Raw genomic sequence first — 14,984 nt, forward strand, 5'->3', positions numbered from 1 at the left:
TGAAACTCTTTATTCATAATGAAGTTATTCTTAACTTAAAAACTCAAGTTCTATAGATATAAAAATAAGTGACATCTATAAAGTTGCCTAGAAACTAGAAATCTATTAAGACATTGTGTTTTCTTTACACAAATCTTTCTTTTACAGCTGCGCATTGCTTCTGGAAGGACGTGGAAAAAAAACTTCCAGCCTCACGCTTCGCTGTGGCAGTGGGGAAATTATATCGTCCTTGGGACTATCCTGGTGATCCTGATGCCCAAAAATCCCAGGTAGTAAATCCCAGGCTTACATTTAAATCTTGTTACTTTCCATAGCTCATGTTACCAAGTAAACTACTTAGTTGGTGATGATGATGATGAGTGCTCCCAAGCATATTAAATTGTTTTGTTTAATTGTTACATAATGCAATCAGATTTTAACAACCATAATAAAACTTCTAAAGTATAGTGATAATTTGACAGGTGAGCGAAATAAGAATTCCACCGAAATTCCTGGGGTCAGCAACAAACTTTCAGGACGACATCGCAATACTGATCCTGAAGACGGCGATCCGGTACGAGACGTACGTCAGGCCTGTGTGCTTGGACTTTGAGTACCAGTTCGACAAAAGGCAGCTGCAGGAAGGAAAATTGGGCAAGGTAGAGTAGAGGAGGAAATTCTTTATTTGTACCACTTAAAACTAATCTTAAACTTAAAAACACAATATAGGAAAAGTATGATAGATAGATAGATAGATAGATAGATAGATAGATAGATAGATAGATAGATATACAAATAGGCGGTCTTAATGCAAAGATCAGTTTCTGTCAGACGACCTTTATACAGGATGTAACAAAAATAAGTGATAATACTTTAGGATGTGTACGTGTTCCTTGTAGAGAGTTCACTGTGAAAGTAGCAGCGCTGAAAGACGAAAAAATTTTTTCACTTTTGTATGGGCAAGCGCCCGAGCGTCACGAGATTCCCCATACAAAAGTGAAAAAAAATTTTGGTCTTTCAGCGCTGCTATTTTCACGGTGAACTCTGTACAAGAAGCACGTACACACCCTAAAGTATTATCACTTATTTTGTTACACCCTGTATAGATAACCAAGGTATTATAGAGGTTTCTTATTTTTTTTTTGTATATTTTATTTCAATGTAACAATAACAGATTGAAACTCCTAGGTGGCCGGTTGGGGGCTGACTGGCGCCAACGGGAAGCCCTCGATGGCGCTCCAAGTGGCACAAATACCGTTTGTGAGCATCGAGACATGCCTGGAGAATTCCCCGAGCGGCTTCCGTGAGTTCATCACCAGCGACAAGATCTGCGCCGGCTACCTGAACGGTGAGACCTCGTCAACGTCACACAAGGCTACTGTAAACTCAAAAACGATGTTTTTTATTTACAGTAGTCTTGAGTGAGCATGATCATGATGATGATGATGCAATTGAACACTTTTGTTGCACGTTTGCAACAAAAGTGTTCAATTGCAATCCCCCTCCAGATTAATCAGTGTTTACTCGAGAGAGATAGAGTGCGGAAATGTTACGGCTTGATAATTATTATGAATGAAAATTATTTCCATACGTTGTATCTCTATCAGCACCGTTTCCGCAGGAACCGCCCTGTGCAAGGGCGACAGTGGCGGCGGGCTGGCCTTCCCCGAGACGGAGAAGGGCATCGAACGGTACTACCTGCGCGGCATCGTGTCCACGGCGCCGCGCAACAACGACCAGTGCACGCAGTACACCCTCACCAGCTTCACGCACGTCTTCAAGCACGAGTACTTCATCAAGGAGTCCCTCTAGAGTTCCAACGTCGGATTGCTAGAGGACGTCGTTTAGATCTGATCTCCAGAAGCCAAACCTGACGGTAAAACCCCTAATTTTATCAGCATGACTGAATTAGGGTTTTTACCGAAGATATTTTACATAGCGCAATTTTGTACAACAAAATGTAAAGTGAACAAAATATACCTATATTTTTTTTTAAATAAAACAGTGTTAAACGTTGTCCGGGTTTTTATTAAATGAATCTCTAAATAGATCACTATGTCAGTCTTGAGTGACTGACTGACATAGTGATCTATCAACGCACAGCCCAAACCACTGGACGGATCGGGATAAAATTTGGCTTGCATGTATATGTTATGAGTCTTATGACGTAGGCATCCGCTAAGAAAGGATTTTGATCAAGTCTACCCCCAAGGTGATAAAATAGGGGATGTGTATGAAACATTGTCAATTTTAAACCGATCGGGCTGAGATACCTAATTAATAATAATACTTCTTAACGCGAGCGAAGCCGCGGGCAATAGCTAGTTAATATAATATGAAGGTTATATTTGAAAACTACAACGAAGAAAAAAGCTTCTAAATTCTTTAGATGCTTTTGACAAGAGGACACTGCGCAAAGTTCGGAGCAGAGGGCTATACTAGCACACACGGTAAGTATAATCTTACCAAAATCTGACATGAATCATACGTCCCATCAGAATATTGACAGAAACTTTTTGCTTATTTGGCATAAGCTGCATTTAAGCGGTAAGCCGTAAGCGTAAACATAATATTGCAGTAATATAATAAATAATAATATCCTATTGAATTAAGGGTCAATTCAGACCGCAAGTCGCAACGCGACGCGTAGATGCATTTCTAAATTTGTATGGATTTGACAGATTTCAATTGCGTCAGACGTCTTGCGAATCTGTCAAATCCATACTAATTTAGAAATGCATCTACGCGTCGCGTTGCGGTCTAACGGCCATTCCCAATATTTGATCTATCTCTGGTTTTGCCCTACTAGAGATAGGAATAGCTCACATTAGACATTAGAGCCATATATTTTATGTCAATTCAATGTTAGCTGCGATCGGTTGTATGTCAAACCAGAGATAGATTGAATATTGGGAACGGCCGTAAATCAACCCGTCGTAAACCTGAGTTGCTGTTGCATATCCTAGTCAGTGTTGTAACTACTAGCCTGATGCAGCCAAAAAGTGGAAATTGGAGATAAGTTTCCGTTGTTTGAGCCGATACTCAGGTAGATAACCTGAGTATCGGCGGTCGGCCCGAACAACGGATTATTATTTTAATTAAAGTGATGGTCGAATAGAGAGAGCTTCAGGTTTTGGGCTTGGTGACCGCTTGGGCTCTCGCTTCTGTCGTCAGCCCAAGCGGTCGCGCACTCACACACGAAAATATTAATTATATTTGATTTTCACACACGTTATGCGTGTCAGCATACAGCATACTGGCAATATTTTCGTGGGCGAGTAAAGATAATTTTGAAGAAGCCGAATTTCTCTCTGTCTGGCGACCGGTTTTTTTTTTCTAATGAAATAAAGGGGGCAAACGAGCAAACGGGTCACCTGATGGAAAGCAACTTCCGTCACCCATGGACACTCGCAGCATCAGAAGAAGTGCGTTGCCGGCCTTTTAAGAGAGAACAGGGTAATAGGGGAGGGTAAGGAAGGAAAGGGAAGGGAATAGGGGAGGGTATATATGGAAGGGAATAGGGGAGGGTAGGGAAGGGAATAGGGGAGGGTAGGGAAGGTAATAGGGTAGGGGATTGGGCCTCCGGTAAACTCACTCACTCGGCGAAACACAGCGCAAGCGCTGTTTCACGCCGGTTTTCTGTGAGAACGTGGTATTTCTCCGGTCGAGCCGGCCCATTCGTGCCGAAGCATGACTCTCCTACGTATAAAAGGAGTTGCGCTCTACCTAGTCCCGAGTCCTGAAACACGTCATTCTGTCGCCGTATACAGTTTTTTAACACTCCTTGAACTGGTACGTTTTATGTATTTTGTAATTTAGCCGAATAGCTGGTCAACCCGTTTTCGAGTTGATGTCGGGTCAAGATATTTAAGTGATCCGCGATTATTATCATTCTTGATACAGCTGTTATCGTCACCTTTAGATGCACTCTAACATTTGTGATGTCTATCCACGTTTAGATCCACACACATAACTTTTACCAACGTTACATATATAGATACAATAATAATAATTATATTTATGTTGTTATTGATACGATATTAAGAGGAAAAGACGGTCGGTCAGGGGGCAGACCGGTCGGCGGTCAGTATCACGGGTTTCCCGCGGAGAGCACTCGCTACGTAGATTGTCATTTTGTAGAAATATCAGTTAGGTTATTGGTACCTACTGTTTATTTGGTTCATAATACAAATATTATTAAATAATAATGTGATAATTTTGTGATTAATAATAATATTATGGCATCGAGTGTGGACTATAATATAGTATAATGGTTTCGTGTATATTTCTTTTGTTCTTAGGTAAGTTGAGTTTATATTAAGTACTTACTTATATACAATATTAGGTGATGTAGGAAATAATCATTTTCCTCAACATTTTAAGAAAGGTTAGGTTAGATTGATAAAATGTTTTAAATCTTATGAACTCGTGAATCATATTTTGTTCCTTCAAGAATATTTTTCAAACTTAATTTACAAAAAACTGTTGTTTTCAGTTCCTGGATTAGCATGTGGAAGCACCGTTAGAGAATCATCAGGACTTAGCCGGTCGGTTGAAAGTATTCTTGAGCATTTCGGAAAAGTTAATTAATTCATACTAATTCTCTTTTTGATGAATGTTGGTTATACCGTTTCAGAAATGGAAGCTTAGGTCTCAAGCCATCTCGTTTGACGAGAGAAACTACTACCAGTTGCGGGTAAGTAATAATTGTTTATAATTATTTACTTAATACATTCTTTAAATACATGGTTACATTAAATATTTTATAAATTATATAATGCTTACTTAATATTAAAAATATAAGAAGGGTTGATATAATATTATGGTTTGGAGAGTGTAGACAACCGTACGGAAGTTTTGCCAAACAAACTTTTTAATTCCTCAAGCCAAAGGACATACCTACTTAAAGTTGAATAGATACTACGACTACGTACTACATATTTACAAATGACTACGATTCAATATAATTTAATATAATTTAATATTATTACCTGACTACAGTCAGAACTCAGAGTAGACTTAATAATATGTGCTACAGTCATATCGCATTTTTTTTTTCATATGGACCATCATAATGGGAAAGTTCGACTTTCAAAGACGAGGAGGTTATACGTTCGGCTGTGGCTGTTTTGTTTATAATCGTTTTTTTAATATTTCTATTTTTTAAATTATTACTTTAGAAAAAATTTTCCTCTTAAAAATCATGATTGACCGTCCTCAATATTAGACGGTAGACGGTTACAAAAGCAAAAAAATTTTTATCAACAATTTCATTGTTTATTAACTTAAAAATTTGTTATACAAAAATTCTGAACTATTTATATTCTTTTTCTGAAACTCCTAAAAAATACAAAAACAACGATATAAGTACAACAAAGTGCAGAAAAAAAATTTTTCGATTTTTTTATTGCACCTTTTCAAAAAAAAATTAATACTTAGTTTTATTTTATTTCTTAAATGTTAATAGTTTCGGAGTTTTTATTAACAAAAAACATAATACCTTTTTTTGCAACCTAATTTGCTTATAACTTTTGCAATTTTTTGTGTGCTAATACACGCTTCCGATACATTTCTCTAGACGTTAGTGAAGTTAGTAATCATTTTTCCTGTTATCTAAGTTACTAAAAAATCTCTTAAATGATTTTATCATTGTCTGTTCTAGTCACAATAGACCGAATATATGTCAGAACAGCCTGTAGACCAGTCCAAAACCAGAATAATCTAGTCGAATCAACCCAAAATTAAGCCGATGCGATCAGTAAAAAGGCTCCGGGAGATCAACCAGTCTCTAGAAACTGACCAAACCGTGCCGAAGGGTTCCCATTAAGATGGTCCATATGATATCAAAATATTTTGTTTTCCAGCATCCCGATCTGGAAAATGCGGAAGGTTGCTTTTTCATGAGTTTGGGAGATCGACTTGCTAACACCTTATGACGCGAATAATGGCTCTCCAGACCCGGCTGACGATAGTAGTACACCGCAGAATTATTCGAACACGTGATTATAGTAAATCCAGATGAAATTCAAACCAGTGTTTTTATCAGCGCCAGCATCAGAGACAATTTCTTAGTAATACCATGGTCCATCTCCCAAACTCATGAAAAAGCAACCTTCCGCATTCCGCATTTTCCAGATTCGTACGAACCACCGTTTTCGAAAATTAATCAAAAAACCAAAAAATTGGTCCTTCTTATCTGGGGGAAGAAGTCCTTTAGTATGTTTATCTACTAACTAGTCCAAATAAAGTTCCGTAGTCATAATTTCTGCTTTCGACTTTTCCAACTAGAATCATTCGTTTACTAGGCTAATGCCAAATTTCAGCAAAATCGGTTCAGCGGTTTGAGCGTGAAGAGGTAACAGATAGACAGACCTGTTTGTGACCTTTTCATAGGTAAGAACGACCAGCAACTATATCTAGTTCTGAAGGTCTACCTGAGCTCAATCTCATACCTGGCAGGCACGCAATGCGGACCAGTTCTGGGTGACAGGCAAAGCACCCTAACAATGCGTTTCTGTTCCCTTATAATATTATGTCTGATATGATATAAGAATTTGCTACGATGGTTTCAGATCAGGACAATGGAAGTGCGTCGGCGGCACCTGCATCAGCATCGAACGCAAGTGCGACGGCGTCACCGACTGCCCCTACGGCAGCGACGAGTCCTTCGCGCTGTGCGGGAACCACACGTAAGACATCAAAAAAGATTTCCACACACCACTGATTTCAGTGACGGAGTCTGGTTTTGCAAAAGCTATTCAGTCTACACATGAGCTATTTTTATAGTGATCTAGTAATAGTATAAGTACGCATAGAAACTACTCTTCCTTTATCTTCGTAGCCTTGTCGTAACTCATAAGTCCCATCCATGACCGATACGCCTGGGATGTGGGGAGAGATCCAGCTCTCGATTTTTGTATAGGCATTAGGCAGTCATAGCCTATGGGCGGCAGCGTCCTAGGAAAAGCGACAGCGTCATGGGGCGGTGAAATAAAAGTGGCCTATACTCACAAAAAGACAATATATAAATCCGGCCCTGGAGAGATCACGTGTAGGTGACAGGAATGACGTTTACATGCTCATCAACCTATATATTATAATAATGTTTCTTGTAAGATAATTAGAAAATTACTACTGAAGATATTTCTTGCAGGCAAATTCAAGTCAGCAAATGCGTACTGCCGCCCTATCCCTTGCACGGCACGTACACTGTGGGCGGCGAGGGCGGACGCAGGGCGGCCCCCGGCGACGCCTATCCCTCGGTGCTGCTCAACTTCACTTGCCGTCGAGGCTACGACTTGGACAGCAACAGCAGCACGAGCTATTGCCAGGAGGGCACCTGGTATGGCGGGTTCCCGAAATGCGTCCGTGAGTTCATCATATTTCATTAACAAAGACAGATTATTTATTTATTTTATTTATTGTGAAAACCAACAGCTTACATACTTATAGCAAAGAACGTTTAACAAACAATAAAGCCAATAACAGGTTTCCCATATATAACTATGATTTAGTACAAACTAAAACCTTAAAATTCACTAAATATTAATGTGAACTTTTTCCTTTATCAGATTTATCATAATTGATGTCTATATTCTATCGACATAATTTAATTTAGGACCTTGCCGGTTAAACCGACACGAAAGCGTGGAGCACCGATGCCTCATCAGCGGCTTCCGTGGTGAGGAAGGAACTAGGAACTGCAACCCCTACGAGCCGGACGGGACGATGGTGCGCGTCAAATGCAAGAAACCAAACTATTACTCTCCTCGACCACTCCCATTAATGAGGTGTATAGAAGGTTCATGGGACACCTACCCTACATGTACTCCAGGTTTGCCTAAATTATTATTTAACCCTTTCAGCGCTGTTACTTTTACTGTGAATTCTATGTAAGGGACACATACAAATCCTTAATCACTTTGTTTGGATACACACTGTAAAAAATTATAATTTAACCAGTTTTCGCACATCACACATAATAATAATCACAAAACTATGTATTTAAATTTTAGTTTAATTAATTTCCCATTTTATTACAGAATGTGGTAGAATCACACCAAAAGCGACAGAATTGACAGCTGATGAGATTAGCGACGGAGAAAGTGAAATACCTTGGCACGCTCCTATTTACCGGAGAATGACAACTCAGAACTTGTACCAGCAGCTTTGCGGCGGCTCCCTCGTCAGCACCACTCATGTGATATCAGGTAGGTAGTAGGTACTGCAGAATATTAAAGATTTGGCAGGCCAAAGGTTGAAGAATCATTATATTATGCATACTCAGTAGGTCTGAGAATCGTCTACTGGGTACTTTTTATATCGATAAGTGCATTTTGTTGAATAAATAATAGTATAATTATTACAACTCGAGCCGACCATGATTGTTTGATTGTTTGTGCGACGGGATAGCTTGGGGATAGCGATGTACGTTGCCATATTGCAACTACAAAATATAATTTATACGGCAAAACTGTTTGCTGGGTCAGTTAGTAATAATATATATTATTATTATCCTTGTAGGTTCAAATTTGCACTCTTTCAAGATTTAAACAGATTTTTAGATAGCTAAAAGATCTGCGATTAACTGACTGTACCACAGTATTCGAAGAGTCGCTACTCCGCTCAAAGAATATAATTGTTTAAAACATACAGTACAATAATTACAAATGATCCTTTCAAATGACCATCGCTTGTGCTCGAATTTGATCGTTTCGGTATTTTATAATCGCCAACGTGGCCTGCACATATATTGTACTGTAGAGTCTGTAGATTTAAACGCATTGCAACTTGCAAGCACAACGGGATGCGTTATGTCAAATCCACATCTTATATCTTTAAACGAGCAATTCTTGTATACTTAATTGGAATCTCGGAATCGGCTCCAACGATTTTCATGAAATTTAGTATATAGGGGGTTTCGGGGGCGATAAATCGATCTAGCTAGGAATCATTTTTAGAAAATGTCATTTTATTCGTGTTTTATCGAATACCGAGCAAAGCTCGGTCAAATAGCTAGTTTTATATTATAACTTCTAAATTCGTTACCTTTCTTTTTTTTCGCGCCGAGAAAGTGCTTTTAAGCATCTCCTATCGAAACTGGCGATTACATTTTTAAATGATCCATAGAATATCCCGTCGTGTTTTAGGTTGTTTAAGATTCATATCTCAATAATTCTCAATGCCACTTAAGACTCATTTCATTCTCGAAGCGCATCGGATCGAAGTCATACACCGATTACAAAGTATTTGAACATAATATTTTGCTATACTTAATCAAGAGTTGAGGTCTTTTCCAATCAGCGATACGTAGACAATTGTGTGACCGATTGAATGAATACTTTGATTCTTACAGCTGCTCACTGCTTCTGGTCAGACATAGACAAAATACTTCCAGCGTCTAATTTTGCCGTGGCGGTGGGTAAGCTGTATAGTTCCTGGGATCATCCTGAAGATTTTAATGCCCAGAAATCCGAGGTAAGATATATAACCATTCGAAGGTAAAGCATGTAAGACTTTTAGTGCGAGTTTCGTTAATTAACATTGGCCATAGACAGACCGCAAGCTGCAGTCGGTACCGACTGCAACTTGCGATCTGTCTATGGCCAGTCTAAAATGAATCCTATTAGTTTTTTGTACTGTTACTATCAGTTTCAAAGCCAGTGTATTCTGTTTCTACTGTAAAAAAAATCTGAAACTCATTAGTACTTAGGTATTATTAAGGAGAACTGATGATTTTCCTGATACTAGTACATAATAAGTAATAATTATATGTGTGCGTAATGAAGTGATGGTTTAACAGGTGAGTGAAATAAGAATTCCGCCGAAATTCCTGGGAACGCTGACAAACTACCAGGACGACATCGCGGTACTGACCTTGAAGACGGCGATCCTCTACAGGCCAAACGTCGGGCCCGTGTGCCTGAACTTTGACTACCAGTTCGACAACAGGCAGTTGCAAGCGGGAAAATTTGGCAGAGTAAATTTATATTTATATTTGTGCACTCATTTCTTTCCGCTTTTGTTAATGTCTATAAAAAATATCCACACCCGAACATATAACCTCCTCCTTTTTGGAAGTCGGTTAAAAAAGTGATCGCACATATTTTATCAGCACGCACGCGCCGAACGCGCCGCACTATAGAATTCGTTGCATGAAATTATGTGAAATCTCGCATAAGCTTTGTCCACACTGTGCCTTTTTCTGCTCGTCGAGGGCATGCGTTATAGCGCAGTCAACAGCGAACGTGAGGCATACTCGCGACGCATGCCCTCTGACCGTATCCAAAACTTCAAAAATGACAATATTGGCGTTGCGTTCCTTGACGCATTCAATTATTGAATGCGCTAATATGAAAGTTGATGACGAAAATTGAAGATGAAAGTGCACAGTGTGGACATAGCTAATGTCGTCCGCAACGCACGCGCCGCACTGCAGAGAGTGCTAAGACGCGGACGGTATAATTTTATTTTATATTTTTTTACTTAGTCTTACAATAATTTTTCTGCTGAGCAAAACAATAAATCGTAATTCCTGATTTTTTATGAATTTTTGTTGCTATATTTTTCGAAATCCTACACAGATAGCCGGATGGCGTCTATCTGGTACCAACAGAACCCGGGGCAAAGTCGATGGAGCGCTGATACAGTTTATGAGCATCGAAGACTGCCTGAAAAATTCTCCAAGTCACTTCAGAGAGTACATTACGAGCGACAAATTTTGCACCGGCAACGCTTATGGTAAGGATTCATACTATTCGACTCTAGATAAAAAAAATACTTTAAGCTCTGGTTTCCACCAAGAGCGGTGCCGTCGTGTGGCGGCCGTGATGCAGCGGTAAATGACGTCACTAGCACCGTTGTCTATGTGGGTGGTACGGCGCGGTTTCCTAGAGAATTGTCAATTACCGTTCTCTACAAAACCGCGTCATATTGATTAGATGGACAGCGTTCTAGTGACGTCATTCACAGCTGTATTGCGGCCGCTGCATGACGGCGCCGCTTTTGGAGGAAACCAGAGCTTTAGGAATTAAATAAACCGGACCAATTGTTGAAATTAGAAAGATATATATATTCTGATGGTAGTCCGGGTAATCGGATATTATCAGTGTAAACGAGGGCCGGATAATCGAGTTTCTACTGTACTACGTAAATTTTTTAATTAATAATAAATCTGATCGTTACAGGAACAACATTGTGCAAGGGCGACAGTGGCGCCGGCCTGGCTTTCCCGGAAGTGGAGAGGGGGGTGGAGCGGCACTACCTGCGCGGAGTGCTGTCTGTGGCGCCGCGCACCGACGACCAGTGCGCGGAGTTCACCATCGCCGGCTTCACGCAACTTCTAAAACACGAGTTCTTCGTCAAGGATGCAAGTTAGTCGTTTTGCTACTTTTATTCAGTTGCATAATGCATTAGATAATTTCGAAGGCAAAGTACCGCCGTATAAATTGATTCATATCCAGATGGCGGACTTTCATCATTTGGTAGGATTATGTCAATTCAAAGTTAGTCGTGATCTGTCGTCTGGGTTTGATACAACGCAACCAACTTAAGAGGACACACCAGGGGCTAGAGAAATGAAAAAAAGTACGTGTAATATCTATAGCTCCCTTACCTCAAGCCTATACCGCAGAACGCGATAGAGACAACTGCAGAAAATCAACGATTCGTTGTCCCCTGATTCCTTCTCCAAAACTTAACCAATTTAAGTAACTTTTTCATTAAAGATTAAAGAAAGGCTTGAGCTGTGTTCCTATGTTTTACTTTTTTGTATAATCTAGCCAAATCTGTTTTCTGGATGTTTGAACACAGCGGAAAATCTGGCCATTTTTTTGGGTTTTCGAACGTTCATATCTTATTTAATAATTAAATTATGAAAAAAAGGACAACATAGGGACATTGTATTAGTGGCCGTAAAAATTATAACTCTACTAGCATTATCCAGGGAGGAAACAGGGGACAACGTTTGTATGGAAAAAAGGGCGGTGTGGACTCCTCTTAAGTACTGTCCGTTATCCTATAAATCGGACGAAATCGGAATCGGAGAAGTTGAATAGGTTCGCGGTCATATGAATAAATCGTCCCCAAATACCAAGCCGCCTTGCTGAAAGAATCAACACGAACGATACTTATATATAGGGTTGCCATCCGTCCGGATTTCCCCGGATTTGTCCTCGTTTGAAGGGCGTCCGGGGACCGTCCGGCCGGGTTTTTGAAAAGTGTCCGGGTGAAATCCAGAGACTTTTGTTGAGAGAAATCCAACTTTTTAGCCAGGCAGCAATAAACGAAAGATAAAAACTCGCTAAACAAACACACTTTCTTCCTTTGATCAAAATTAAGTACGATTTCAAGGACTTAATCAATTTTTTACAATTTTTTTTTTATTGGGACGTAATAGTAAATAGTTTTTAATGGGTGTCCGGGGAAAAAGCCATATTTCGGCCAAATGTCCGGGATTTTTGTCGTGCTAGACCAGCGACGGCAATAAAGGTGATGGCAACCCTACTTATATACCAAAGTCCAATAGCTTTGTCCACACTGTGCCTTTTTCTGTTCGTCAAGGGCATGCGTTATAGCGCAGTCAACAGCGAACGTGAGGCATGCCCGCGACGCATCCAAAACTTTGACCGTATCTAAAACTTCAAAAAATGACAATATTGGCGTTGCGTTCCTTGACGCATTCAATTATTGAATGCGCCAATATGAAAGTTGATGACGAAAATTGAAGATGAAAGTGCACAGTGTGGACATAGCTAATATAATATTTTGTTTATCAGTTTCAAAGCAGACCGGCCTGGCGGAATCCTCGGGCTGTCGGTATGTATTGACAATTCAATGAAATCCCTGAGCCCCTAGCCACTTTCTGTTAGTGCATCTTTAAAACCGAATTAGTTATCAACTAATCACAATCGAATGGAATGAGTTTTTGGAGAAGCATGGCAGAATTTATATTAAGTAACGTAACAATTAAATGTTTTAAATAATTCTACATTTTAGTGCTTGTCTTGCTCACTCATAATATTTTCAGGGAAGACGAATGGAGGTGCAACGATGGCTCGTGTATTCTATCTGAGGAAAAGTGTGATAATGTCCAAAACTGTGAGGACGGAAGCGACGAGTCTTCAGCTGTTTGTGAAGAGTGAGTAGATTTGTGGTCTAGTTTTACTTCCTGTTATCTAGCTTTCAAAAACTGAACAAGTGGTGCGAAAGTGTACCTATTGATAATAAGTGAAGAATACCTGATTGAATTTAAAATATGTTTCAGAGTTACTCTTAAGTTCGGTAAATGTGTGCTACCGCCGTACCCCGAGCACGGCACGTATACGATGAAGGGCAAAACGGACGCCAGGCCAGGCCAGAGATTTTTTACAGCCCTGCTTAGCTACACCTGCGACGACGGGTACGGGATCACCAATGAAACGAATCAGATATTTTGTTTCGAGGGCTCTTGGTACGGTTCCTCTCCATCGTGTGTACGTAAGTAGTGTTCGTAAGTAGTGTGTGATGCGATGAGCATAATATTATTATTATATTATGTTCAACTCCAAAGGAATCTTCGATGGCACATATAATATTGTTATAAATTAGATGAGAAAGCATTTCGTCATCATGATTGCTTATCGTTTGGCATCAACCCACCAGCTCTCACGTCATCATCGGTGACAGTTAAAGCAGTTATGTTTTGGGAAACAAAATAAGAGTTATCTGTAATTATAAAGTTAATATACCTAGCGGAATAGAGCAACAATCTCGAGCTGTCAAACGAAACCGAAATGGGTTTCATTTGTGTGTAAAAATATGTGTACGTATACACTTACACAAGCATGATTGAACATGATTTAATTGTCAACGTGCGGCACGTGCCGACTGGACGTCAAAAAAAAGAGTACTGCTGTCATGTATCACGTCTCTTTTTACCACGCAGTGTTACTGATAGTGACATCCATAGATAAAGTATTATAGTATAGATGTAGTCTTAGCCCGTCATCGCGTGGCCATTTTGTGATTATTTTCATACAAGTAGTGTGCGTTTATTTTCTTGAATATAATCTATTTGTCGATTATTTCGAAGCACATTATGATACAGGAAAGAAAGTCAATTAGTTCATGATATCGATTAACTATAGTTCAAGTGATGAGATCCGTAAACACACGTAAAAAGCTATGCAATTTTTATAGCCAAATTATTAATTGATTTGTCATTTTTAGCACTAATGTCTTATATGGCACGAATAAGGGATTAATAAACTTATAAATTATCTTTTTAGCTTACAAAAATACCGATTGAGAAGCCGAAAAAACGTTGTTTAAAACATACGTATTTAATGTTAAATCCACGTGTTTGAGGTATTCTTTGACCATTCTTATGGTTTATTATTTAGCGGAATCACAGAACTCAACAATATCTAGCATTAAATGTTCACTAAAAACTTTATTAACACTTTTATTAAGTACATGAAATATGCAGACCGACTCCTTTGTTATGTCCTACTAAGTAGGACATAATATTACACGCTTTGAGGCTTATACACCGATTTATGGCTCTCTCCAGTCTATAGTACCTCAATGGTGACATCTCTCTTGCTCAGGCCTTTGTTTCTCTATTCCGCTAGGTATATTAACTATATGTCTGTATCTAATTGCATTAGTTAAATGGAAATTAGAACAGCTCTCCACATCTGCAATAAGATAATTTCAACAAAATTCACTTTCTAACCTCAGTATAAGCCATCTTAATTAATTAATTTGTAAGGTGAGATCTCTTTCCAGGTATGTGTCGTCTCGTCCAGCACCCGAGTGTGGAGTACCGATGCCGCGTGCCCGAGCTGGACGGCTACCGGTCGTGCAACGCTCAGGAGCCGCTGGGCACCGTGGTCCACACTAACTGCCGGGCTCCGCTCTACTACTACGTCGGCGTTCTAGCGACGATGCGTTGTCAGCAGAATGGGTGGGATAACAACCCGGTCTGCTTACCAGGTAGGACATATATACTCGGGTAACATCAA

The 14,984-nt window shown here is 39.6% G+C and overlaps 1 protein-coding gene across 1 annotated transcript in view; it reads left to right on the top strand.

The window, feature by feature from the left end:
- LOC121725497 overlaps positions 1 to 14,984 on the top strand; it is a 45,377-nt gene that overhangs the window by 12,573 nt on the left and 17,820 nt on the right. The window contains exons 12-30 of the mRNA XM_042112499.1: positions 148 to 269; positions 462 to 638; positions 1,168 to 1,327; positions 1,601 to 1,790; positions 4,246 to 4,280; positions 4,475 to 4,526; positions 4,616 to 4,675; positions 6,552 to 6,668; positions 7,133 to 7,347; positions 7,598 to 7,813; positions 8,022 to 8,189; positions 9,335 to 9,456; positions 9,782 to 9,958; positions 10,563 to 10,719; positions 11,166 to 11,351; positions 12,756 to 12,795; positions 13,007 to 13,117; positions 13,244 to 13,455; positions 14,749 to 14,955. Coding sequence (XP_041968433.1) covers positions 148 to 269; positions 462 to 638; positions 1,168 to 1,327; positions 1,601 to 1,790; positions 4,246 to 4,280; positions 4,475 to 4,526; positions 4,616 to 4,675; positions 6,552 to 6,668; positions 7,133 to 7,347; positions 7,598 to 7,813; positions 8,022 to 8,189; positions 9,335 to 9,456; positions 9,782 to 9,958; positions 10,563 to 10,719; positions 11,166 to 11,351; positions 12,756 to 12,795; positions 13,007 to 13,117; positions 13,244 to 13,455; positions 14,749 to 14,955 — 2,724 coding nt within the window. The remainder of the gene's footprint in view (positions 1 to 147; positions 270 to 461; positions 639 to 1,167; positions 1,328 to 1,600; positions 1,791 to 4,245; positions 4,281 to 4,474; positions 4,527 to 4,615; positions 4,676 to 6,551; positions 6,669 to 7,132; positions 7,348 to 7,597; positions 7,814 to 8,021; positions 8,190 to 9,334; positions 9,457 to 9,781; positions 9,959 to 10,562; positions 10,720 to 11,165; positions 11,352 to 12,755; positions 12,796 to 13,006; positions 13,118 to 13,243; positions 13,456 to 14,748; positions 14,956 to 14,984) is intronic.

The sequence above is a fragment of the Aricia agestis genome, chromosome 3 (genome assembly GCF_905147365.1).
Source record: "Aricia agestis chromosome 3, ilAriAges1.1, whole genome shotgun sequence".
Taxonomy (NCBI): domain Eukaryota; kingdom Metazoa; phylum Arthropoda; class Insecta; order Lepidoptera; family Lycaenidae; genus Aricia; species Aricia agestis.